Below are 25,116 nucleotides of genomic sequence, written 5' to 3'. Positions count from 1 at the left end.
TAATTAATTGACTTCACATAGAAACGTTCACTTTTAAGATTATGATGACAAATGAAAACAGCCTCCTCTGTATTAAAGTAATATAAACAGTCCATTCATAAATCATTCACAACACATAAATGTGTTATCTAGAAAGATCAACTGTATCATTGTATAATCAATCATAAGTGCATGTGAGAGTGATAGATTCAATTTCAGATTAAATTTAACTGACAAATGGAAAGGGTTTGTTAAGCATTTTAGAATTTTTTTTAATGATCAATGCAAAACCAATCACGTTTTCTAATAAATTGAGCACCAAGCACCATGATTTGCAGTATTTTAGGTTACAAAAGACGATGCCTTCCGATTTTCTCACAAGCTTATGTCTTGCACAAACAAAAAGAAATGTTCATAGTTCTATATCCTACCAGATTTCACTTAGTCTTAATCCAATAAAGGTCAGCCTGCAGATGACCCATCTGTGGGGAAGGAAGAATCAGCAAACACAGAGGCCTCCCCTTAAGATGCAATATTATCTCAGACAGTTTGAAAGAGCGGACGAGCTCTGTTCCTTAATCATCGCAAAAGGGATCTCATTAATCGGTGTCACAAAATACAGTGTCACTTTCAACCCTAATCACTGCATCAGGTTCAAACTATGGGTTTTTCACATATTTCAAAATAGAACTAATTGTGTTATTGGAAGGGCAATTACAGGAAATCATAGATTACTTACTGCTCCTCTATTGTTCTTCAAGTCTCCATGACAGCACAGCACTTTAGAACTTTCAATCAGGGGGTCTTTTTGACTCTCCTCAAGGAAGACCAGCCTTTCCTTGTAAAACTGGCATTCTGATTCCCCAGTCTTCTTATTGATTTCAGCTACAATCCCTTGAACGATGTTAACCTGAAACATAAAGAATGGACAATGAGTCACACGGATCAACAAATCTAGCAAGGAATTAGTAAAACCACAGCCCCTCATCGCAGCTAAAATGTTGATCAAAGAGCTCAAGTAAAATACAACCCATGATTTTAATGTCATTCAGAGTCAGAAGTTGAATTTCAGCCACCTGGCCTAAAAATTCCAATCATCGAAATATTTAATGAAATTTCAAATTAAAATTTTGTACTGCCCTGTAATTTAGCTGGAGTTCATTGCAAATTAAACATTACCCACTACTCTCTGATTTTCTCACCCCAAAATACAGGAACAAAACTAGTTTCAATCAGAAGACAAAGTAATTATATGTAAAATATTCTTGTAACGTGACTATTTCTAGAACATGTGCACACAGGCCACATATATTTTGATTCTTCTGCAATTCAGAATTTTTTGCATGTGCCATCATTTCTCCAGGTTCCTAACTCTCCAATTTGCTTTTCTTGAATGTTAAATGATTCACAAGGAACAGCTGTATTAGACTAATCCTTGCCCAACGAAAGACCAGATTGTTTATTTATATCACTGCACTTTTTTTTTCCTGAAACCCAGGCTTTCACAGCCTTGGGCTAAGATGGGCATCAACATTCCAAGGGCAAATAGAGTACTGCACACATTAATACATACAGCTGAATCAGGGATTGTGACTAACATTCATTTCAACAATCGATTAAGGCTACAATTCTGAGAAAGTATTAAAATCCCCATGTAAAGTTTAGGAATTAAAGTTTAACTCTGACATGAAATTGCCACACAAAAAAAGTGACAAGTTTTACCGTCGGACTACAAAATTAAATCTGTCATTTTCCAAATGGTAATAGAGTGAAGCTGGCTGCTTGATGGAATCTTGTCCATTGGCAGTTTTAAATTTTCAAAGCTAAATTAATGGAGATTTAATGGGAAATTTGATCTGATGTACATCGTTTCTCTGCTGTCAAGTACTTATAATCCACTCAGATAGATTTGGCAGTATCTATTGGTCGCCTATTGACAAGAGAAAGGCTTTTTAATTCATTTGAGATCTTATCTAAAATCAATAGGGAGATGAAAAGGGATATACAAATCCCCATTTTCAAATTGTTTTCCTTCAATTGAATACCCTATAAAGAAATAGAGGGGCATTTTATTTCAGGTGTTAAAATATGATGCAATAAATGTCTGAAAAGTGTTATTAACAAAACAACAAAAAAAAAACAAATTTCATTCCCTCATTTAAATCAGTAAACACTTTCAAAAAAATTATTGCATTCAAAAAAGCCTTAAACCGTCTAGTATTAGTGAACTGATTATTTTAGTTAATAGGTTTAAATTACAAGAAATAAAATTATATTTTGAATGATATTTCGCTCTCCTCACTTAATCTCAAATCCCTGACTGACGAGTCTGTGTGCAGATTCAATATACAAATCAGGGCAGGTGAACTATAAACAAGCAAAATGAGACGACAGGCTTTTATTGCAGCCAATTTCTTTATAAAATGCTGCAAATGCTGGAAACCTGATATAAATACAGGAACTATCCAGCAGGTCAGATACAGGTTTTGCAAAGAGAAACAACATCACTGTTGTAACACCCTGAAACAGAAATTTGGTTTCTCGCTTCACATGTGGAACACTTCTTGCATATCTGTGTTACTTCTTTACATAGATGTCCTTTCCCAGCCCACCCCCACTCCAAGAATTGTTCAGTGATTTTCAGTTCACATCAGAAACATGCCCTGCAGGTGACATTTATAAATTTGAAGTTTCATTCAAATAAAAAAAATGGGGTGAAATAAGACAATAGAAAGAGGCAGGTGGTCTTTCAATCTTATCAACATGCATTGCATGAAGGTAGTTGAAGGTTGCACAGTAGTTTCCTGTGATTAACTGTGTTCACAACTTCTAAAGCAATCTTCTCTGCCATGAAGAGAATTAGGTATTCAAAAAACAATGGATCACATGCAAAGAAGCATGCCTCAATGAGCAAAATATCAACTGGCATTCCAATGAACAGACGAAGGAAACATTCTCCCTTTTGGTTAACTTCAGACAAAATTTAGCCTTTGGTACAAATAACTTGAAGGAACTTCTAGATTACAGTGAACCGATGCTCAATGATCTGAGAACTTTGCTACTCGGAAACCTCAATTTTCTTATCCAATTTTTATTCTATAGGTCAACCAGTCTTGAGTAATTTCTGCAAAAGTGTCAGAAGCGAGCACCATCACAACTTCCCTTTGTTACTTACTGCTTCTTCTAAGTGCTGCTTATCTGGGTGGTCATTTGGAGTATGTCTGAGGATCTCTTTTAAGAGCAGGGGATATTTCACCAACCGACTACGCGGAATATCCAGAAAATTCCACAGATCCAGCTTGCGACTAAACGGAGATTCTAAGCAACGCTGTAGGAAGTCATGTACTCTATGATCCTGCTTCTTGTGATCCAAAAGGGCCTTGGCTGCCACTTGGTTGCTGCAGTAACTGTCGTAGGAGTTTAAACATGGAAGCTAAAAAGAAGAAAAGTTTTAAAATTTAAGCCAGAAGTGCTTTAGAATGAGCTAGAGTACAATGCACTTACAATAACTTTAACTAAAATTTAAAAACTCAATGTTGGAAATATATTACAGCCCAGTTATCACTTGTAAAAGACATGTTATATCAATTCTGATTTGTATCCTTTATCAGCCTGTTCTTTCCTACAGGTATTGACTGATCTGCTGTGCCATTCCAACAGCTACTGTGATCAGGTCATCAATAGAGTAGGTAGGTCTAAGAAGGGGCAGTGCACCTTGATCATTTCAGTGAGGCATCTGGGTGGCGAGTCACCAAGACAATCTGTTATTTCAACAGCTGCAGAATTGATCATACTAAATTATTTTGGGTCCAAAAGATATAAAGTTGAAGCAACAACATCTAAGTGTAATTCATTCGTCCTCCAGTAAAACTCTTGTGTTTCCAATATTTCATACAGTAGTTACGACACAACCCGAAATAATACATTGCTTGAAACAAAGGCTGAATGGTAACTGGCTCATTGAAGGGCACCCAATTTTTCTCTGTATCCTTCAGCTGTAAGTACATTGAACCAAGTAGCCTGTGCAGATCCCGCAAAGTACAGTAAAATATTAAAATGACTACATGCAGCCAGGCGAACCTGTTGATAACTACCGAATGTGCTACACAAAGGAATTCTTCAGCAATACTGCACTGTAACTAATGATAATGAAGCAAAACAAAGTGAAAATTGCTTTACACAAGACTGCCACAATTGGCATTGTTGAATCTATTATACAATGTCACTGAGCCATGGTTCACCCACAAAAGTAACCAGGACTATTATAGAACCATTATAAAGGAGAACTAATTTATGCAATATGAGTGGAAGAGATGTTTTTGTAAGATAGGAGGAATTTTACTTTTGTGCTTTTAAAAGAAAGTTCCAGCTAAAAACTTGCAGCTATGCAAATCAAATGAAAGTGGCGGGGTGGGGGGGGGAAATCATTATACTGTAATTGCCACCTTAACAGTTTGATCCCTGAAGAAATACCTTAATGTCTTTCTTTGTTAGCGTTGTCTGTTTTAAGATTACATTTGTTATTTATCATTCAATGACAGACCATGAAGCCTTTACATTTCATGCATCATTCAATGTTTGTAGAATGACATGTCTGCTAATCGATCTTTCAGTTTCATCTTGCTTCAATAGTTTTCTTAATACATATTCTGTGAATCAAGCAATGATTTTTCTAAAATGAAACTCATTGTCCAGCTCCACCTCTGGAAGGGGTACAGATGTGATGCACCAGGATGCTGCAAGAACTAGGGGGCCTGAGTTATAGGGGAGAGTTTAGCTTAGGTTTGGTCTTTACTGCCTAGAGTAGAAGAACCCGAGGGTTGATTTTTTAAATCCTGAGGAGCAGGGATAAAGTGAATGGTCCGTCTTTTTTCCCCCCTCGGGGAGAAGAGTTCAGAACTAGAGGGCAAAGGTTCAAGATGAGAGAGAAGAGAGACTGGATGGACAGATTTTTCACTCAGAAGGTGGTCCATATCTGAAACAAGATATGAGAGGAAGCCACAAAAGTGGAGTCAATTTCGAGATTCAAAAGACATTGGGCAGGAATATACAGCACCCTCCTTAGTGTTTGGGATAAAGACACTTTTTTTTTTCCTTTATTTGCCCCTGTGCTCTGCAGTTTTAAATTCGTCATCAGACAATTCACATGTGATTAAAGTGCGCATTCCAGATTTTATTCAAGGCTATTTGTACACATTTTGGTTTGACTAAGTAGAAATTATTGCACTATTTATGCATTTCCTGATGCAAAATAATAGGAAAGCTAGATCACTTTCTTACCCAGCCTACAAGGATATGGCCAACACGCTCTGTTGTTCCATCTGGTTTCCTGGCTTCCCGGAGCCGACTCAGAAGGTCTGACCAAAAATAAATGAGGAGATGTGTGGGTCAAAGAAAGGAGGATTTCCTCAAGAGGGAACATTCTTGACATCATTTCTTGTGAACCACTAAGTTATTTATTACATCTGTGGCAACCTTCATACAACATTTGCTTTATTTGTTTAAGATGAAGGCCATACCTTCATGCAAAGGAATAAGAGAGTCCAGTGTCCCAAATATTTGATTCAGTTCCTGTCCAGTCATAATGGAGAGTTTTAGCATTGGGTCATGATAAGCCTGCAAGAGATGCCAATTCTGAGTATAGGATGATCTTTATTATCCATTTAGAAATTACATTTTGCTAACAGCACATTCCATCAACACATTTTTTAAAACGTGGTACTTTTGTAATCCGATTAAATTCACAACAGGATTTATTTTTAATAAAATTTAACTTCAGAGGCATCTTAACACAAATGCCTGTGATTCCACAATTAATTCAAGGACATTTTAGAGCAGCTTGCACCCAAGGCTACTATTTCCACAGCATTGTGCACACTATCGATGCAGTAGGATGCTTATTCCACACATGCACACACACACACACACACAAAAAATCTTTCACGTTAAACTGGGTTGAAATAAACAAATGGAGTCCAGGTATACCCCGCTTTACGAATACTCGCTTTACGCAAATTCGCTTTGACGAAGAAACCTGTGTTCGCTATCTGAAAAAAAAATTCGATTGGTTTTCACTTTTACAAAAATAGCCTTCAAAAGTGCTCACAGCACATTTGCTTTATGCCATTTCAACTTACAAAAGGTTTCATAGCAACACTCTTGTAAAGTGGGGTAGACCTGTCACAGCACTGATGTTTTACTTTGACATAGAAACAGAATATTTAGTAAACTCATTAAATTATATATTTGCCAAATGGGAATCGTAACTAAAACCAATGAATTTCAGCATCTGTTTATTTACTAATCATAGTAGAAATAAAGGAGGGTAAAATTTCAAAGCACATTTTAATCTGAGAACCACATCTGAAGCTTGCATTACCTTTTTTGCGAGTTTCAAGTCTTCAATTAAAACTTGTTCTCCTTGGGAAAGTTCAAAAATTGCCTGCAGAATGAGGAATTCAAATAAATGAATCTTGTAATCATAGCAGGAAAACTGGTTAAATCACACTGAGCTGTCATCTTTCTGGTGACATTATCATCTTGACTGACTCAGTAACATCACTATCGTAATAAATTTAACAGAAGTGTTAATTCCATTATTTGTTACAGTTGATGAACTGCTCAATTGTATTTTAAAAATAGGCTTGCCTATTTATTGAACAAAAATGACAGGATTTGGAGTTTGGTTGGGAGGAAGGGAGGTGTTCACTTCTGCAGAGCCCAGTTAACTTTCAATATGTTCCAGAGACTCTGGGTCAAATGTCCAGCATGCTCGTGTGGCAAGGAACAAGGTTTTGGAGACACTCCTGAACTTCACTGCCATGCTGCATATGCAAAAAATTACCACAAGCAGTTTGGGACTGTATTAAAATAGACTTTTGCATTAACTTGCATCTTACACTAAAGTCTAAATAAACACCTTGTACTTTAGAAAATGATGATAACTTGATCTTTGTATTGCCCAAATGTATTATTTCCACCCCCCCCCCCACCTCACTTATGCAAATTAGTCTAGGGTCCATACATTATTCTCGACCCTACTGAACTTTTTAAAATGAATACCAATACCTATGACAGCTCCTCCCCAGTTCTTTTCAGTCTGCCAGTTTAATCCATTGGCAAAATATTAAATAACAAAAGGTCCTCATTTAGTTCTGATCATTTGTACTCAGCACCGATAGCAAATAACTTCCATTTTAGTTAAGATTCAATGTTTGAACAATTTTTTTTGTTCTTTGGATGTGCATGGAGGGGGAATGGTTAAAAAAAAGTCTCAAATATTTGCCTGTTTCCTGCCATGGAGAGGTAGTGTTGGGATGACTGAACGTGTACAATTTTATGATTACATAGCTCCACATCCTTGCTGAAAGTCGTGTAGGTTATCGGTGGGGGAACGACGCACTATATTTAATTATAAATGATAAAAGCCTTAAAAATTAATGTTGGATTATACATAATATTTTTCAAAATATGTATTACTTGTTTCATAGGTACAACAGGGTGTATTGATGAAAATTTATTTTAATTCATGAGGATAATGAATTTGAGTCTCTATAACTTGGAAAATGGTGCCAGAGATAATAAAGAACAAAGATGACTTGAATGTAATAATATGCCTTTATGCAGCAAGTTTTCTATGTCGTTTTATCAAGCAAAATTGAATTCAGCCATAGGCAAAGTTTAGACCAAGTGATGGGGTTTAAAGAATGATTTTAAAGATAGGTAGACAGGGTTATGGAAAGAACTCCAAGGTTTGGTCTTTGGCTGAAGTCTGCTAATAATGGGACCATTAAATCCAAGGATAGCAGGAATTCAGGTGCTATGGAACCGTAGTACTTTTAGAGATTACAGAGAAAGGCTGCAAAAGTATTTGGGAAAACAAGAGCATTTTTTTTTTTAAATGAGGCTTAAATTGCTTAATCTTGATCCAAAGGAGGTTGGCACATACAATATCCAAGTCTGCAATGGATTTACAGTAAGTATGTTGATACTCACTGAAAAATAGAAATTTTAAAAATTGACTAATTTATTATATTCCTCACAGATTTTTTTTTATTATTGAAAGAACAATTTTAGGGATATTTTTAGTTTTATCTCTACCTCAAAATAATTTCAACTTGCTCGAACTCTCACTCCTCATCTATTAACATTGTGGCTATTTGGAGTCAGAAATGGAAAGGTTCATCCAATCCAGGGTTTAAACAGTGATTAAGTGGATTCATTTATTCCATAACTTGCCTCCATTCTTACCTCTTGCCTTTTGATTTCCTTAGCTGTCAGCATTTGATTGACACGAATGTCAAATGTTTCACTCCAAAGTTTGCTATCTCGACGCTTTGTGATAACAGGAGGGGTTTGTCTGGAAGAGGGTCTTGGGGTGAAAATGTCAGGTCGACTGTCATTTCGGAAGCTAATCGAGCGCTGGAACAAAAATAGGAAAGAATTGCTGCAGATTTTCTTTGCACAAGCACCACACGAAAACAGCTGAAGAAAGGAGTTACATGACTAACTGAATAGTTTACTCCACGTATTACTGCAACATGCCACAGGCGAGAGAATTTACAGTGTGGTTTAAAGGGGAGATATTCCCAGAAGATTTTTATACCATAATCCAACAGACAGACATTAATGTCTTGCAATAATAACTGGTCCAGCAATAGCAAGAACAGATGTTGACTTTGCCAGCCAGTCGAAAAGAAAGGTTTTGATTAGCTCCAATGCCGTTAATATAAAATATTAGAAGGTAATATTACTCTTTATCACAATGCAAAAAAAATTGCTCGACTGAAGTTCAACTTTAGTTGAATACCTGACCACTGCTGGTCAGATATAACATGCCACCTTGCCAAGTACACATGCCAGTAATTATTTGATGGACATTTGCACAGCAGCTTTGTGGGAGTACATTGTAAATCCAGAATCAGAAACTCACTTGGCTCTGCACCAACGTGAAATAAATTCTGCTCTTTCACACTTGGCCTTGGTAGAAAATTATAGCACAAGTGAATTGGGAGAACTTATGAAACATTGTTGCAGGATGCCTCATTTCAAATATTGACCAGGACTAAAACTATCTTCAATAAAATCACAATGGCGAGACTCACATTGCGATTTACTTTTAAATATTTCCTGGCACGGAGAATAGGAATTTCAATTTGTAAATCCAGCTCCCTTTAAAGGAAGGATCACATTCCTTCATCAGAATACAGGGGGCCAAAATATCTTACTTGTCTAAGGTTTAATCGATTGATTTGTTTTTAGTATAGCTGTATTGATTCTGGTTAACATTTTATGATTCAAAACCCTAACCCATCCCATGTATTGCGTCCATTTCACATTTTATTCAAATTTCTTCGAGGGGAAATGTTTTTAAAAGGTTCCTAATTCAGCTATCAGCAATTTGAGTCATAGAGAGAGAGAGAGCACAGAAACAGAACCTTCACCCCACTAATGCATTTCAACTCATTTACCTCATTCCACTTTTACTGTTCCTGCATTCCTATCAACTTTCCCCAGATTCTACCACTCATCAACAGTTGAGGCAATTTACATTGACTAATCGAACGACCAAACTTGCACATATTAGAAGGCATTCCACAATTTCCCCTCCGCAAAACAACTTCCTATCCCCTCCCCAATAGCAAAGTTCATTATCTTTATTAGTGCAAGTGTCCCTGCAAGAGATGTGAGAATGTTTTGTCCTTGAAAACATTCTTTATATTCAAGTTTCTGCAGAATAAGTACCACAAGTAATAAAGTCCTCCAACAGCTGCACAAATATACTTGCAGCAGTAGACAGGCTGCCAGGCACAGCTCAAGTCTAGCCAAAGCATAATTTGCTTTCACGGTCAGCACAACTGGAACTAATGCAGTTCTCTTCCAGAAAGATCAGAAACTTTTCACACGTAAATTCTGGGAAGAAATTTATTGCCTGAAGGGACTTCAAAAATCTCTGTGCAGTCACGCTATTTCCCTACCTTCACGATCAAACACAAACCAAAGTAACCTCCCTTCCTCTGCATCTCCAAGCTAACTCGGTTACTTACACAGCGAATGGAGCATGGTAGAGAAAGAAGCAGAGGACATTGTTATTCTGATTTCAATCAATGGCAGAGTTCTATACAACTTTGCTGGAAGCAATGACCATGGATTTCCTCTTGGGTCTTCATGAGCGACCCCACCATTGCAATTCTCCTGCTACCCACCTACTTTAGAGGCAAGTTACAGCAGCCAATTCACCTACCAATTGGCACACAAGATGAAACCAGAGTGGCCTGGGAGCATCCATGCAAGCCCAAGGAGAATGTGCAAACTCACACAAGTTTATAGGATGCACATCAGGTAATGAAGGATGATTCGTTGGTTTCAGGCTTCCATATATGCCAGTGTATAAGACAACTCTTGTTTAAGATGACCCCCAGAATTTTCACTTACAATGTAGGCTTTGAGCTATATTCACTGTATAAGACTGCCCCAAGTCTGGCACTTACCACTGACTAATAGAGTGATGCTGTCACAATATTTTAAAACTAAATTACCTAGTAAAGGTTTAAATGTCACGAGCATATTTTAGAGCAAACCACCGTCGGTTCCTTTAACCGGCTGTTTTAAGCCTGTACAGAGCTGACGGCAGTCAGACTGGTCAGATGGACCCCTTGGGGAAGTGCTGAGACTTTGCTGATAAGATTCGGATTTTAAGCTTAGCACAAGGGAGAGCTGAGACTTCGATGTCAAGGTTTGGATTGAAAACTTGCCATGGAGGAGTGCTAAGACTTTGCATTGAAGGTTTGCTTTGTATATTTGCCGCAGGGGAGCGCTGAGACATTGCTGTCAAGGTTTGCTTTGTATACACCTGGTTTTGGAGAGATATTTTTAAGTTTCGAGTTTGTCTTATATGCTGGCATATATGGTAATTATAATACAACATGACCAGGAGAGTGGGGAAGAAGACATGCAGACCTGTTCACACTGTTGAAAGATTTAGGAGGCTGTGGGAGTCTGCAACTTCCCTGTCCGCTTGGCTGGATTTCAATGACGAGCAATATTTGAGATAAAAACAGTAAATACTGGAAACATTCAGTACGCTGGACAGCTTCTGTGGAAAGAGAAACAGAGTTAAATTCAACGTTCAAAACCTTTTGTCTGGTTTTGATAAAAATTAACTCTGTTTCTTTTACCACAGATAATGTCTGACCTGCTGAATATTTCCTGCATTTTCTATTTTTGTTTCAGATTTCCAGGACCTGCAGTTTTTAAAAAGGTTTTCAGCAGTATGGATCATCTTTGCTTCCACAAGAATGTCCTCACTTCTATTTTCCATCTGCTGGGGTTGCAACTGCAGAGAAAGTGCAAGAATCCATATGAAGAATTACTTTCTCTTCTAACGAGCCCCAAGGCCTCAAAAACTAGCAGCAAAAGAAATTCACTAAAGGCATCGTCTACTTCAACAAAACTGGGTTTATTCTCTTAACAGAATAATGAGATCAATATTTAATAACACTATTAAGTTACTTAACCCCCCCCTCCTAAGTGCGTGCGAGAGTGCGTGCGAGAGCGTGCGTGCGTGCGAGAGCGTGCGTGCGTGCGAGAGCGTGCGTGCGTGCGAGAGCGTGCGTGCGTGCGAGAGCGTGCGTGCGTGCGAGAGCGTGCGTGCGTGCGAGAGCGTGCGTGCGTGCGAGAGCGTGCGTGCGTGCGAGAGCGTGCGTGCGTGCGAGAGCGTGCGTGCGTGCGAGAGCGTGAGTGCGTGCGAGAGCGTGCGTGCGTGCGAGAGCGAGCGTGCGAGAGCGTGCGTGCGTGCGAGAGCGTGCGTGCGTGTGAGAGAGTGAGTGCGTGAGAGAGTGAGTGCGTGAGAGAGTGAGTGCGTGAGAGAGAGTGTGTGTGTGAGAGAGTGAATGCGTGAAAGAGTGAGAGAGAGAGTGGGTGTGTGTGGGTGTGGGTGTGTGAGAGAGTGAGTGGTGTGTGTGTGTGTGTGTGTGTGTGTGTGTGTGTGTGTATGTGTGTGTGTGTGTATGTGTGTGTGTGTGCGCGCGCGCGCGCGGCACACAATCATTTACTGTTCACTTCTCCAAGTTCACTGGTATCATCAAGGCAGTTTTCAGTACTGTGCACAGAATTAAACAGTCATTACAGTCAACAGGCCTCAGTGCCTTAACTTAAGTTGTTACCAGTCAGGAAGGTTTTTGATGGGTGCAGAGAGTGATTTTGTTGTTCATTGGACACACAAACTGATTTCCTTCAATCAACAACTGAAGTGCCTTTCTGAATAAACGTGCCTTCTTCCAGATTACCACAAAGAGTTCTTCTTTTCCCCAATTTCGGGAGAAACACACCAACAAGGCACTACAGAGATTTTGAATAGGCTGAACTCGGAAATTGAAATTGGCTGTAGGAACGGCCTTGCCCCCAAGTCATTTCTTCCAAGTTGAAGCGATTTGCCAACTCTCCAGATCCACCATTCATTATTGTACTATGGGAAGACACGGAGTCAAATAAAGCTGACTGAATTCATTTTCCCTGGCCAGAGTCTAGTCAGTGGGTAACTAAACTTTGTCAAGATGCAGAATCCCCATGATGCAGAGAGCGATTAACATGCATGTTACTTTGCACTGCAGTGAAATAGACACTGATTTTACTTCTGCACCATCCAGCTGATGGTCACAGTATCATTTTCGATGTTGACTACGCTGATAGGAGTCTCCTGTGCCATATGTACTCATTCATAAATCAATTACAAGGCAACCGCCAATGATATGCAGAATAAGTACAATAAGCAGCCAGTAAAAATTAACAAGCCACGTGATAGGCTGAAATGCTTGTCTTTGACATGAATGGACAGTTTTGAATATGTACATAGTAAAATCCCTGTTATCCAAAATTCAAGCAGCCAGCGGCTTCAGGCAACTGGAAAAGTCATTGTGGAAAATGAACAGGTAAAAACTATTGAAGTTTAAAATTTGCACCCCTAGCAGTTAGTTCGCCAATCCATGCAACAAGTAAACTCGAGCAACCAGCGTATTCACTTCTCTGGCATCTACCAATCCCCATAGGTGCTGGATACCGGGGGCTTTACTGTATACAATGAATCTAAATTAAATCCCCTTCATCCTGGTGACAACCTCTTCGAACTGCAACCTTCAGATAGAAGGTACAGAATCCTAAAGACCAGTACCTTGAGGTTCAAGAACAGTTTCATTCCAACAGCTATCAGACTGTTGAACTTCCCCTTGGTACACTGATCACAGGCACAAAAAGGCTGTCCACACTATTGCAGGTTACTTTGTTTTTGCACTCAGATTACTGTGAACATTTATGATTTATCTTTTGCATTTATTATTTTTATTTAATTAAATTTGTTGACTATTGTAGTTTTTCTTTTCAAGCACCTGTCTCTGTTCTACAAGTCAGAATTTTGGTGCACATGCACATTATCCAATGTGAATGACAATTAGTTCATTACAATAACCTCATTATCATTATGAAATCCATCGCTGGTCTAATATAGGCGAAAGCAGTCAGCACTGTGTATCGTTATACTGTTTAATTCGTTACTCCACGGCCAGGAAGAGGGAGGGGTTAAATCTTACCTGCAATGTCTGGCTGAATCGCTTCAGTGGTGTGGCCTTCACAGGAGGAATGAGACTTGCTAATGAGGTGACTCGAGAAAGAGGTTTCACCCGCTTGTTACTGGGTTCCTTGTATAGGGGAAAAAAAAGATGGAGAGATGGTCAACATAATTCAACATTTGTTCCAGCTGATAGATTCTTCAGGAAAACCACTGGAGTTAATTTAAACAAGATTCACTGTGAGGGGATTTCTCATTTCCCACAATTAATGTCAGAATGTATCTTTTTTTTAAAAAAGTCTCTGTATTTATTCCTGCTCTGTATTGAAAATTCATATTCATTAAATGTTCTTTGCCCTCAGAGTGAACTTGGACTAAGCAATAACCAGTAGGTTAAATACCAACAAATTAGCAATGCACAATAATTTTAATTAGACGAAAGGAACAAGCTAAATTCAATTCCTAATATACCACACAAGATTTTAAGAAATATCAGGTATAAAAAAAGCACACAAGTGAATTTTCTGAAAATTCAATAGGCATATACCTTGTATGTTCATTTTCCATTCCCCGAGCTGCAGAAGTAAAAGGACCAGTAGCCAAAATTCCAGTAAATCATAAGCAAAAATCTCCATAAAGTGCCCGAAAATAAACATCTCTGGATCTGAATCAGTGTCTACAGAAAATTCTACATCCCTTTCTCAGGCCTTGTGGCTAAATCGCTGTTGCTGGTCTGCAAGCAGTCCTTATAGAAAAACATTTTTATGATTGCGGACCCATCTGTGGCAATGCGGTGCAACATCCACAATTAGGTAAAACTCCACACTGCACAAAGCCGCAGCTTTAGTAGAATTCCAAGCAGCGCGCATCTCTTCCATCACTCTTCCTGGGATCATCTACCTCAGTTTTACATCTCCGGGATTAGTAAGCACTTTCCATTATAATGAGATGGCAGTGAAAGGCTGCTCACAGTCTTCTCAGACACCAATAGCTTCACCTTCAAACTTCAAAAGAACACCTTTGCCCAATTAAATAATACTAAGTTCAGAAAACTCGTCTTAAAATATTGCCACTTCTGTACCAGCAATATTATGCAGTTCACCAGCTTTGAATACCCCTCAGATGTCTTAATGTCTGCTAAAACCAGTCCTCAGTTGCTTTCTGACATCAATGCAGTTTCATTCATATCCTGATCAAACCTTCTATTCAAGTTCCTGACTAATCCTCCTATGGAAAATGACCTACCCAGACATGGTACCAGCTGACACAACAGTAGCTAATAGCCGGGCTTGAGATGTGGTACACAACGTGTAGCCTACATTTTCTCTCTACAGTGTTCCTCACATTGCAAACTTACATTTTCAAAATAAATGATCCTTTCATTTAAATATTGCTTGGTGATTTTCATGACTATGAACTTTGTTTCCAGAGGAAATAAAACTTTACATAGATTCTTTTACATAGATTCTTAAACTTCAAAGATCAGAAACAAGTACAAATATTACTCGATTTAGAAAACACTTTTCATTTAACAGAAAAGGGTTATGCAAAATATTTCAAAGATTAATTATTCTTTAAAATTGCTAAAACTTATTCAATTTACAAATGTAGGCATGAGCTTTTATTTCAAACCTTAAGAGTGCCTGGAGATATTAGGGACATACAACAGATTTATTAACTGACTGGAAAGAGCTATTTGGGATCTGATTGAAAAATTTACCTTTCTGAAGACAAAATAAATGATTTGGAAATAAATCAGATTCATGTTCAAAAGCAAAAAAATTTTATGCATTGGTTAACATACCCAAATCAGAGTAGTTTAAAATTTCCACAGGTACCATGGGTTTGTAATTGCCCAGCTATTATTCTTTGCCCTGAATGCAATGCTGTTAAAATCAGATTTTAAATGATCTTTTGATGCCAATTAGCCATAAGAACGACAAACTTGATTAGCTTCTCAAAATTAGTGAAGTGCACATTTAATTGGTTTGTCCAGGGCATGAGAAATTATTTGTTTTGGGTAATTTGACCAAGTCAGGGCAAAGGGAGTTCCAGGTAAAAGGATTACTTCCAGAAACAAATGTTCTAGTTCCCCGTCTTTGGTTAGTGACAACAACTTACAGAAACATACTAAAGAAAATGGAACTGATTTGAATTCATGCCTCTATTTTAACTCACATTTTATTTTAGGACCATTGCTCATTGTGCAATGGGGACTTTGTTCTAGTTAAAAGCAATGTAGGAGTTAATAAACAATTTCCATTGATAATCAAACTGAATCACTACATATAAAGTGACCAATCAGTAGTGAACCAGTCAACAGCAGCTATGAATGGTACAGAGATTGGTGGATTTTGGATTGAGCACAAGAACCTGGACCGTGGACAAAAACAATCAACCCAAAACAAATGTTCACCTCAAAAAGGCACATAGAACTCCCCCATGTGATTGCTTTTAGAGCTGTAGATGACAGCTGTAAAATGATTGAATCCACCATTGCGATTTATACTGTAAATTGTTTGGTTTGATGGCAGTGCCATAATCAGCTTTGATTATCCATTATTTAGTTTCCATGTAGTACTGTGAAATGGAAGGACATATGTAAATTTTCCATTTCAATTTTATTCTCTTCAAAAGCACAGCTAATCTTTGCTCCTCCTCCCCGCCTTGCTCTGCAATTTATTAAGTCACTTTCATATACAGCATCCTTTGTTAGCATTTTATGGGTTTTGCTGAAGCAAGTATTTTATCATATTTTCCCCACGGGTTTGCTGTTAGCTGACGGAGCATATCCGTAAAGTCGTGAAATCCATTGAACCATCTCCCGACCTCCTGGGAACTGAATGTTCCATTATCATGAGGAATACCAGCAGTTCAAATCACATCTGATACAGCTTACTGCCATTCTGACAGATAAAACGAGTGTCAGGCCTCCCTTTTTATGAAATAAGCTAACCTGCTCCTTTTATTTCCTTGTTTTGCAAATATTCATGTGAATCATACATACAAAATAGAATACATGCTTTGAGAAGCAGAACAAAGAACAGAAAGCTGCCCACATTACAAAACTAATGTGCACATTACTCTTTATTGTGAAGTTTAAAGTCTCGTCAAGGTTAAGAACTTTCAAAATCTATTGATGTTTTATTTTGCACCCAAGTACTTTACACCCAAGCTGAAGCAGCTGTGTAATTACAGAACAACTGACAAGAAAGGCAAGTTATTTTTACTTCATGAGCAGGCGAGGGAGAGGGGAACCAACCAATCAAGATGAGTATAAGGATGATGTGGCAAGGGAGATCTGCATCTTCTGTTTGCAAAATACTGGAAAGGAAGACACAAATTTCAAGTCAACTCAAATATATTTAAATAATTTTAAGTTTAATTAATTCATTTTAAAATCGCAGCTAGGCTACTTAAGAAAATTATTAACAATTCTCCTCGTTCAAGAGAAAGTGGGAATTTACAACCAACTTCACCATAAGACTGTTAGTGGTGATATTTTCAGTGGTCACAGCCACATCCTTGGGCAATTGAACATAGCATGCAAAATGATAAATTGGATCATTTGTTCAGGAATCAGGTGGTGAGCAATATTCATGGTGTCTTTTGCAGCAGAATCACCTGGAATTAAAGACTTCATGGAAGGCTGGAGAGAATGAAAGGGCATAATACCAGGGGGGGTTTTAAAAAAAAATTAAAAACTACAGTAAAAGAGGTGGTGGTGATCCAAGAGATTTAGGTAACAGTTGAATCCAGACAAAAATGTTTATTCCTTCAAAGGATACAAGGGCCACATGTTTTTTTATTGCCCATTCTCAACATTCTTGAATTGAATGAATTGCTAGATTAGTTTCAAGTATCTTGATGGGTCTGGAATTACATACAAGCCAAACCAGGAAAGAAGACAGATTTTCATATCCAATGGACCCAGATGGCAAGACTGATAGAAGTGGCCTTTTGAAGGCAAATTTCCTGAAACTGTTGAGATGGGGTCAAAAGTCCAAGTGAAGGATGCTGGGCCTGCAACAACCCCAGTACTAACAGTACCCTAAGAGCAAGGATGATTATGTGTTGGGCAATGGTCAATGTAGGTCACAAGTGCTGATACATACAAGCAGCAGATTTCAAATAGGACAGGAGACCATTTGGAATAGCTTTGGAAGAAGCACATTTGGTGGTGAAAATGCTGAAGATGAAGGCTTGAGAAAATGGACTCTGGCCATGTGTGTGAGAGAAAGAGCAGTCAGCATTACAAAATGGATGTAGTTTATCCCTGCAGTAAATAATTTTGAGGAAGTTCCTTTAGGGGATAATTAACATGAGGAACAGTTGGGTTCGGTTTGAGATGATAGCGGAGTTGTGGATTGAAAATGGTAAATGATGGGGTGGGAGCCTGCAGCTCCATCTACTCATGTGAGGAAGTGATAAACATTCTTTATACCAGGGATGAAGGTGATCCTTTAGTTGGCTTCCTTATATTTTGATTATCCAAACCCTAATCTTCCTTCTTTGTTTGACTCTCCATTCTTATCTGAAAGACCCCAATTCTCTCTGGATCTGGTTACCATTAAACTGCTGCCCATCCACCCACATTCCCTAATTCTTATCCTAGTCATAAAAAATTATTTAAAAAAAAACACACTGAAGAGAAAAATCCAAAATCTCATGCTTCAGAGACATGCATTTTTAGTATAGTTTTCCTTTATCTCAGATATTAATTTGAAATGTTATTTTAAATCTAAAGGTAGTATTTACAAGTAATAGTAGTGCAAGTAAGTGCTAATATGACCTAAAACACCAATGCATAGTCATGGCCACGTCCCGTGAAATGGCATTCCCAGTAGTTCAATGTCAGATCTGTGCTCTACAGTCAAAGAGGTCTCTTCATTTCCTTTAAACCTGTCAGCCTTCTAGCCGAAAGGGATGCCCACAAATGAGGATCGAGCATACTCCTACGACCTGGAGTCGATGTCAATTTGATTTCAGATTTATTGTCAGAGTACATACATGACATCACATACAACCTTGAGATTCCTTTCTCCTGCGGGCGCGGTAGAATTACCACTAAATGGTCGTGCAAAAAATAAACTGTGCACAACGTAAAACATGTAAACAAATAAAAGAACTGTAATATCCATGAAAGACTCTTTATCTTGGCATTATATTAGAATTTCTCATCTATATTTTAGAGTTGAAAGAGATATATTCATTGCAATGAGCTTAGATATAATTGGTCTTTATGTTTTTTTTTACATTTACAGATATATAAATTTTGATGAAAAAGTACAGTATTTCATTTGTAAAAAGCTCTCTAAACCAAATGGTATCAGCTTTAATGAACATCACTAATTAGCTTCACTGTATTTTTTGTGTATGATTATTTCTTTGACAGAGAAGACATGGACAATGAGTTCAGAAGCCTGCTTACAAAGCTACAAAAGTAACCAATTTTCACATTATTTTTGGTGGGTAGACTTCTCTGTAATAGTTTAATTGCTTCGAAGATAATAGACTTACTGATTTTGTTAAAAATGGAGAATAAATTCATAAAGTACACGCTTGCATTTCACTGTTTAAACAAAATATGACCTCTATTGACATGTACAAAGACCATGTACTCCAAAATCTTAGCAGTGGAATAAACAGACTGCATAAGTTGGAAGGGAATAGGTGAAATCAAACAAAAAATTAATGAGATTTTGTGTTTCATTTTGAGAATTTTGAACCTTTGAGATTTGTTTTTTTTTAATTTCAAGAGAATGGGGGAAATTGAGGCAAGATGTGAAAGTAGAAAAGAGGTTCTTCGATAAGTGATTTCATTATTTAACCATCTCTCTATTAGTAGTTTTAGATCAAAAATATTTGAACCTGATAAATAATTGTTCAATCAACATCTTGATCACCTTGCCTTTCAGTATTCCTTAATGTAAATCCATATGGGTTCAGAGAAGAGACGTCAAAAACTATTGCATCCATCTCCCAATATTATGTATTGGTCATATTCCCCTTGGGCTCCATTATGCAAGTTTAGCCACTGTCTTTGTAATTACAGACAAAGCTTCAGAAATAATTAAGTTTGATCTCTGGCTATTAATTAATCAAGGAGAAAGAATGCCAGGAGATTCTCCATTGTCTGCTTTAGATTGAATCACTGACCTGAAATGATTTATCAGGAGATGACAGAGCTAAGATCTGAACAGTCTTTGTGACACAGAGATCATTTTAGATTTCTATATTTTTTTAAAAATGGTGCTACATTCTGCTCCTTTTAAGATTTCCAAATCCAAATTACTCTACCACAAAAGTACCCAGCTGAAACGATTTGATTCTGAAATCCACCACCAAAAATCCTTTCATCTCCTTGGTGTTCTTTCTTCCTAAAGACTTAAAAGGAAACCTATATTTCGGAAGAGGAATCGGCTCCAATTATTACTTTGTGTGGATCAGCATAAAAAATAAATTTAAAGATGCCTTCCACAAAGTGCAGGTAAGAAAGTGAAAGTCAAGCCAAAGAACACAACATTAGGGAAGAACACAAAGACCTTCAAAGAGGCGAGTTTAAACTAAAAAAAAGGCCACAGAGAGGAACAAACGGTCAGGGAAAGAGGTTTTGGAAGAGAATTCCAGAGCTTGGGGCTGAATACATGGCTTTTGGTGCTTGGGAAAATGTTTAAGAAGCCACAACAGGATTTGTTAGCAGTTGAATAAACAGACTGCATAAGTTGGAAGGGAATAGGTAAAATCAAACAAAAAATTAATGAGATTTTGGGTTTCAATTTGAGAATTTTGCACCTTTTGAGATTTTTTTTTAATTCAAGAGAATGGGGGAAATTGAGGCAAGATGTGAAAGTAGAAAAGAGGTCCTTCGATAAGTGATTTCAGTATTTAACCATCTCTCTATTAGTAGTTTTGGATCAACAATATTTGAACTTGATAAATAATTGTTCAATCAACATCTTGATCACCTTGCCTTTCAGTAGTCCTTAATGTAATTCCATATGGGTTCGGAGAAGAGACGTCAAAAACTATTACATCCATCTCCCAATATTATGTATTGGTCATATTCCCTATAATAACAATAGGTATTTAATAGAAATTAAAATAAAAGGGATACAAAACTTAGCTTTCCTTCTCCTTGCAATAAAGATTACCAGTTCATTTCAATGTAAAGGGTTGGTGCTTGAACACCAACTTTGGTCTTACTATATATAGAGTGTATGTGTATTGAGTCACTTACGGCCGGAACCGAGGGGGGTGCATCGCCGGGCATTGTCACCCAAAATAATTTACTGCCCCCCCCACCACCCGCAGCACTAGCATCTCGTCTCCACGCGATATAAGCAGCGTGTTTATTTCGTCGGAGGGGGGAAGTGTGATGGCAGCACACAGAGGAGGTTTGTGGCAGATAGGCACCACAACCACCTCCTCACTAAACAAGTTTCGAATGCCACACACCCCCACGGTTACCCTAAAGCACCCCCCCCCCCCCATTAGACTTGTTCTGACACCGACCCTGGACTGAGCACAGTTTGATCAGACAATGAGAACGAGATGAGATGTGCCTGTAAATGACGGCCATGCTTCTCGGCTGTGCCACGCCAATGTACTGCAGCAATTCCCCACAGGACCTCTGGCTAGTTATCAGAAGTTCAAAGTTTAAATTTATACATTATATATATTATAAATATATATATATATATATATATATATATATATACACACACACACATGACATCATATAGAACCATGAGATTTTGTTTCCTGTGTCAACAACGAGAACAAAGCACGTCCTGGATGGTGTGGATCTTTGATAATTGCTGCTGCTCTTCGAAGACAGCCTCCCCCCTACATTTTCTTAACGGTGGGGAGAGTTTTGGCTGTGATGTATTGGGCTGCGTCCACTACCTTTTGTTGGGCTCTCCGCTCGGAGGTATTGGTTCCCTCACAGCAGTCTGCAATGCAGGTGGTCAACACACTTTCCTCTGCACATCTGTAGAGCGAACTGGCAACTAAACTCAGAGCATTGTATGGGACTGTGGATCAAATCATCAGTCAGAGCCAACTCAATAGATTTAAGCCTTTTTTAAAAATTGAATGTTTATACTCCCAAAGGAGGACTTAATTTGATTTCTACTAATTTACCCAATGACGAAATCTTCTACAGCTGAAAGACCTTGGGGAAGAAAAAAAAAAGCAGGTCATGCAAATAGCTCCTCGTGTCCTGAAAGATAGTTTCAGCTGCCTGGTTTTCAAATTATGGTACTGTCTGTACTTGAGCTTAAAGTAATTATATGGTATGACAGTGCAGCAAGCTTGATTTAACTTTTTGAAAGCACAGACCCTATAAAGCAAACAAGTATTGCTTCCTCCTTCTACGTCAGATATCCTTGAAGGTTGAGTGAATCACAAAAGATGATAAGGGATTTTTTTTTCCCTGGATAAAAAGTAAATCTTATTTTTTTACGGTTCTAACTGCATCTATAGCTTGTTATCTGTGAGGTCTAAAATGCATAATTTACAGCTGTCATTGAGATCTGTCCTTGAACTGGGTATTAAAAGCATCAAATGCTGCACAAGTGTTTCAGTATGCTATCAATAGATAAGCAAAAAACAGTCTGCATTACCATGCCAAGTGAATCTGGGAAATGTAGTGTTCTGCAGTTGACAAACAGGCATCAATTTAAACAAACTGTACTTATTTGTAAAGCAAAGATCAGTAAGAAATGTTGTTCATCTGGGCTGCTGACTGAGTGTGCACACGGTTATTGACTATACTCTAAAGTTACTTACAAATTTTTTAAAATGTCTCCTCTTTATGTACCGCAAATCACAGCTCATGCATGTAAAAGATTGTCCATCTCCTCTAAATGAGTGCAAGTTAACTGCAGAAGACAATTGCACTCAGCAAAGAGACTGGAATTTTGCCAGAGGTCCATAATTTATAGTGTCACCAAATGCTTCCTGCTACAAGGCAACTTGGATTAAGAAACTGGATTCAATCATTCCTAAAGCCGTAAACCTGGTTGGTATTAAATGACCTCAGAAATAGACAAATCTTTATGCTGTGCATCCTTACATTTCTTATGAATGATCCACAAGCTGCTGAATGCCTTTCACCGGGACACACCCAAAAGACTCCAGTGGCAGTCCATGGATATTTTTTTTTTAAACTTTTTATTTTTCACACTATGAACCATACTGATCAAAATACATACAGACATTTTCTTCTTGAATATATACAGTGTCATTTTCTCCCCTTTTTCCCCCTCCCTTCCCTCCCTCCTTCACTCCCCCATTCATTTAACATTCAATCTATATGATACATTAAACCCGTTAAACAACGTCGTCACACAATAAAAATAAACAAGAAATTTGTGTCTTCTACTTTTTCATACTGGGTCAGTTCATTTCGTCGCCTTCTCCTTCTGTCATTTTAGGTGTGGAGGTCCGTGGTAGGATTTCTCTAGTGTTCCATGTACGGTTCCCATATTTGTTCGAATACTGTGATGTTATTTCTTAAATTATGTTATTTTTTCTAATGGAATACATTTATTCATTTCTATGTACCATTGCTGTATTCTCAGGTTATCTTCTAATTTCCAGGTTGACATAATACATTTTTTTGCTACAGCTAAGGCTATCATAATAAATCTTTTTTGTGCTCCATCCAAATCGAGTCCAAGTTCTTTACTTCTTATATTACTTAGAAGAAAGATCTCTGGGTTTTTTGGTATGTTGCTTTTTGTGATTTTATTTAATAACTGGTTTAGATCTTCCCAAAACTTTTCCACTTTCTCACATGCCCAAATTGCATGTATTGTTGTTCCCGTTTCCTTCTTACAGCGAAAACATCTGTCTGATACTGTTGGGTCCCATTTATTTAACTTTTGGGTGTGGTGTATAGCCTGTGTAACCAATTATATTGTATCATGCGTAACCTCGTGTTTATTGTATTTCTCATATTTCCGGAGCATAGCTTTTCCCAAGTTTCATTCTTTATCTTTATGTTTAGATCTTGTTTCCATTTTTGTTTAGGTTTACAGCTTGTTTCCTCATTCTCCTTTTCTTGCAGTTTAATGTACATGTTTGTTATAAATCTTTTAATTATCATTGTGTCTGTAATCACATATTCAAAATTGCTTCCTTCTGGTAACCTCAGACTGTTTCCCAATTTGTCCTTCAAGTAGGTTTTCAGTTGGTGGTATGCAAACATTGTATCGTGAGTTATATTATATTTGTCCTTCATTTGTTCAAAAGATAATAATTTATTTCCCGAAAAAACAATTTTCTATTCTTTTGATCCCTTTTATCTCCCATTCTCTAAAGGAAAGGTTATCTCTTGTGAACATATACTATAGAAGTGGGGTGAAAAGTTGGTGCAACATATGAATTCACCAGTATTGCACCATCTGCTCAATATTTGGAAGAAGATTCACGTAGAAAGGAAAAAAATAAATGATCAACTACCAAAATTAATATTGACACAAAGTCCATGGATATTTCTGAACTTGAAATGACTTGGTATGCCTATCTCAATATTAGTACAGTGGAATTATCTGGTTGTTATCACATTCTTGTTTATAGTAATTTGCATTGCACAAATTAACTGCAGATTTTCTTTATCACATCAAGAACGGTGAATGGCATCGTGAAGAAAAAGCCTCTACTTCCTCAGGAGTTTGCAGAGGTTTGGTATGACATCAGAAACCCTGACAAATTTCTACAGAGGTCTGGTGGAAAATGTGCTGACCGGTTACATCATGGTCTGGTATGGGGATATCAATACCTGTAAGCGGAAAGCTGTGCAAAAGGTAGTGGACGCAGCTCAGGATGTCGCAGGCAAACTCTCCCCACCACCGAGAACCTCTACAGGGAAGAGTAGCAGCAATCATCAAGGAGCCACACCACTTGTACCTCTTTCCTGCTACGATCACGCCACAAGACTCACACCACCAGATTCAGGAACAGCTGCTACCCCTCCCCCATCAGACTCCTCAATGACAAACTTAATATGGGACTCATTTAAGGTCGCTTACTTTTGCACTTTATTATTCTTTTTCCTCTCTGTATTTCAGTTTGTTTACATTTTTTATTTGCTTACATGTGTACATTGGGTACCTTTTTTTGGCACTACCAGTAAGTGGTAATTTTGCCTCACCCGCAGGAAAAATAATTTCAGGGTTGTATGCGATCATATGTACGTACTCGGACAATAAATCTGAATGAACTTGAAGCTCTTAAGTACATTAGGGCATGCTAAAAGGAGCATGTACTTTTTAGACATGAACCTGCACTAAATAGGAGCCTTCATACATATGGTTCTTTGGCAGTTTTTACAGGATACAAAGATATTTTATCCTACCCAACATTGATTTGTTAAAGAGCAACAAAATGTTGTTATTCTGAATGTAGATGATACGGATTATTGGTTACCTTGATTCCAAGAGGTTAATTAATACTTGATATGGTATTAAGCAAATCTCTGAAAATGCTGAAGATCAATTTCTGAAAAATTTGCACAGTCCCAATACCGATAAGAGGTGTGGTAACACCCAAGAAATGGTATTGTAAAT

The 25,116-nt window shown here is 37.8% G+C and overlaps 1 protein-coding gene across 7 annotated transcripts in view; it reads right to left on the bottom strand.

Annotated features, from left to right (window-relative positions):
* The window catches only part of arhgef3 (Rho guanine nucleotide exchange factor (GEF) 3), a 298,141-nt gene that overhangs the window by 5,478 nt on the left and 267,547 nt on the right, over window positions 1-25,116 (bottom strand). For 5 of the 7 annotated variants that reach the window (XM_069939639.1, XM_069939640.1, XM_069939638.1 and 2 more), the window contains 7 exons: window positions 13,563-13,670; window positions 8,230-8,400; window positions 6,359-6,421; window positions 5,499-5,595; window positions 5,260-5,336; window positions 3,155-3,412; window positions 719-889 (listed from right to left, as the gene is read on the bottom strand). In XM_069939639.1, the coding sequence (XP_069795740.1) occupies window positions 719-889; window positions 3,155-3,412; window positions 5,260-5,336; window positions 5,499-5,595; window positions 6,359-6,421; window positions 8,230-8,400; window positions 13,563-13,670 (945 nt within the window). Of the gene's footprint in view, window positions 1-718; window positions 890-3,154; window positions 3,413-5,259; window positions 5,337-5,498; window positions 5,596-6,358; window positions 6,422-8,229; window positions 8,401-13,562; window positions 13,671-16,770; window positions 16,865-25,116 lie in introns of all 7 variants that reach the window. The other 2 variants (XM_069939641.1, XM_069939637.1) reach the window with 1 other exon arrangement.

The sequence above is a fragment of the Narcine bancroftii genome, chromosome 5, assembly GCF_036971445.1.
Source record: "Narcine bancroftii isolate sNarBan1 chromosome 5, sNarBan1.hap1, whole genome shotgun sequence".
NCBI lineage: Eukaryota > Metazoa > Chordata > Chondrichthyes > Torpediniformes > Narcinidae > Narcine > Narcine bancroftii.
This window is presented reverse-complemented; position numbering and strand designations above follow the sequence as displayed.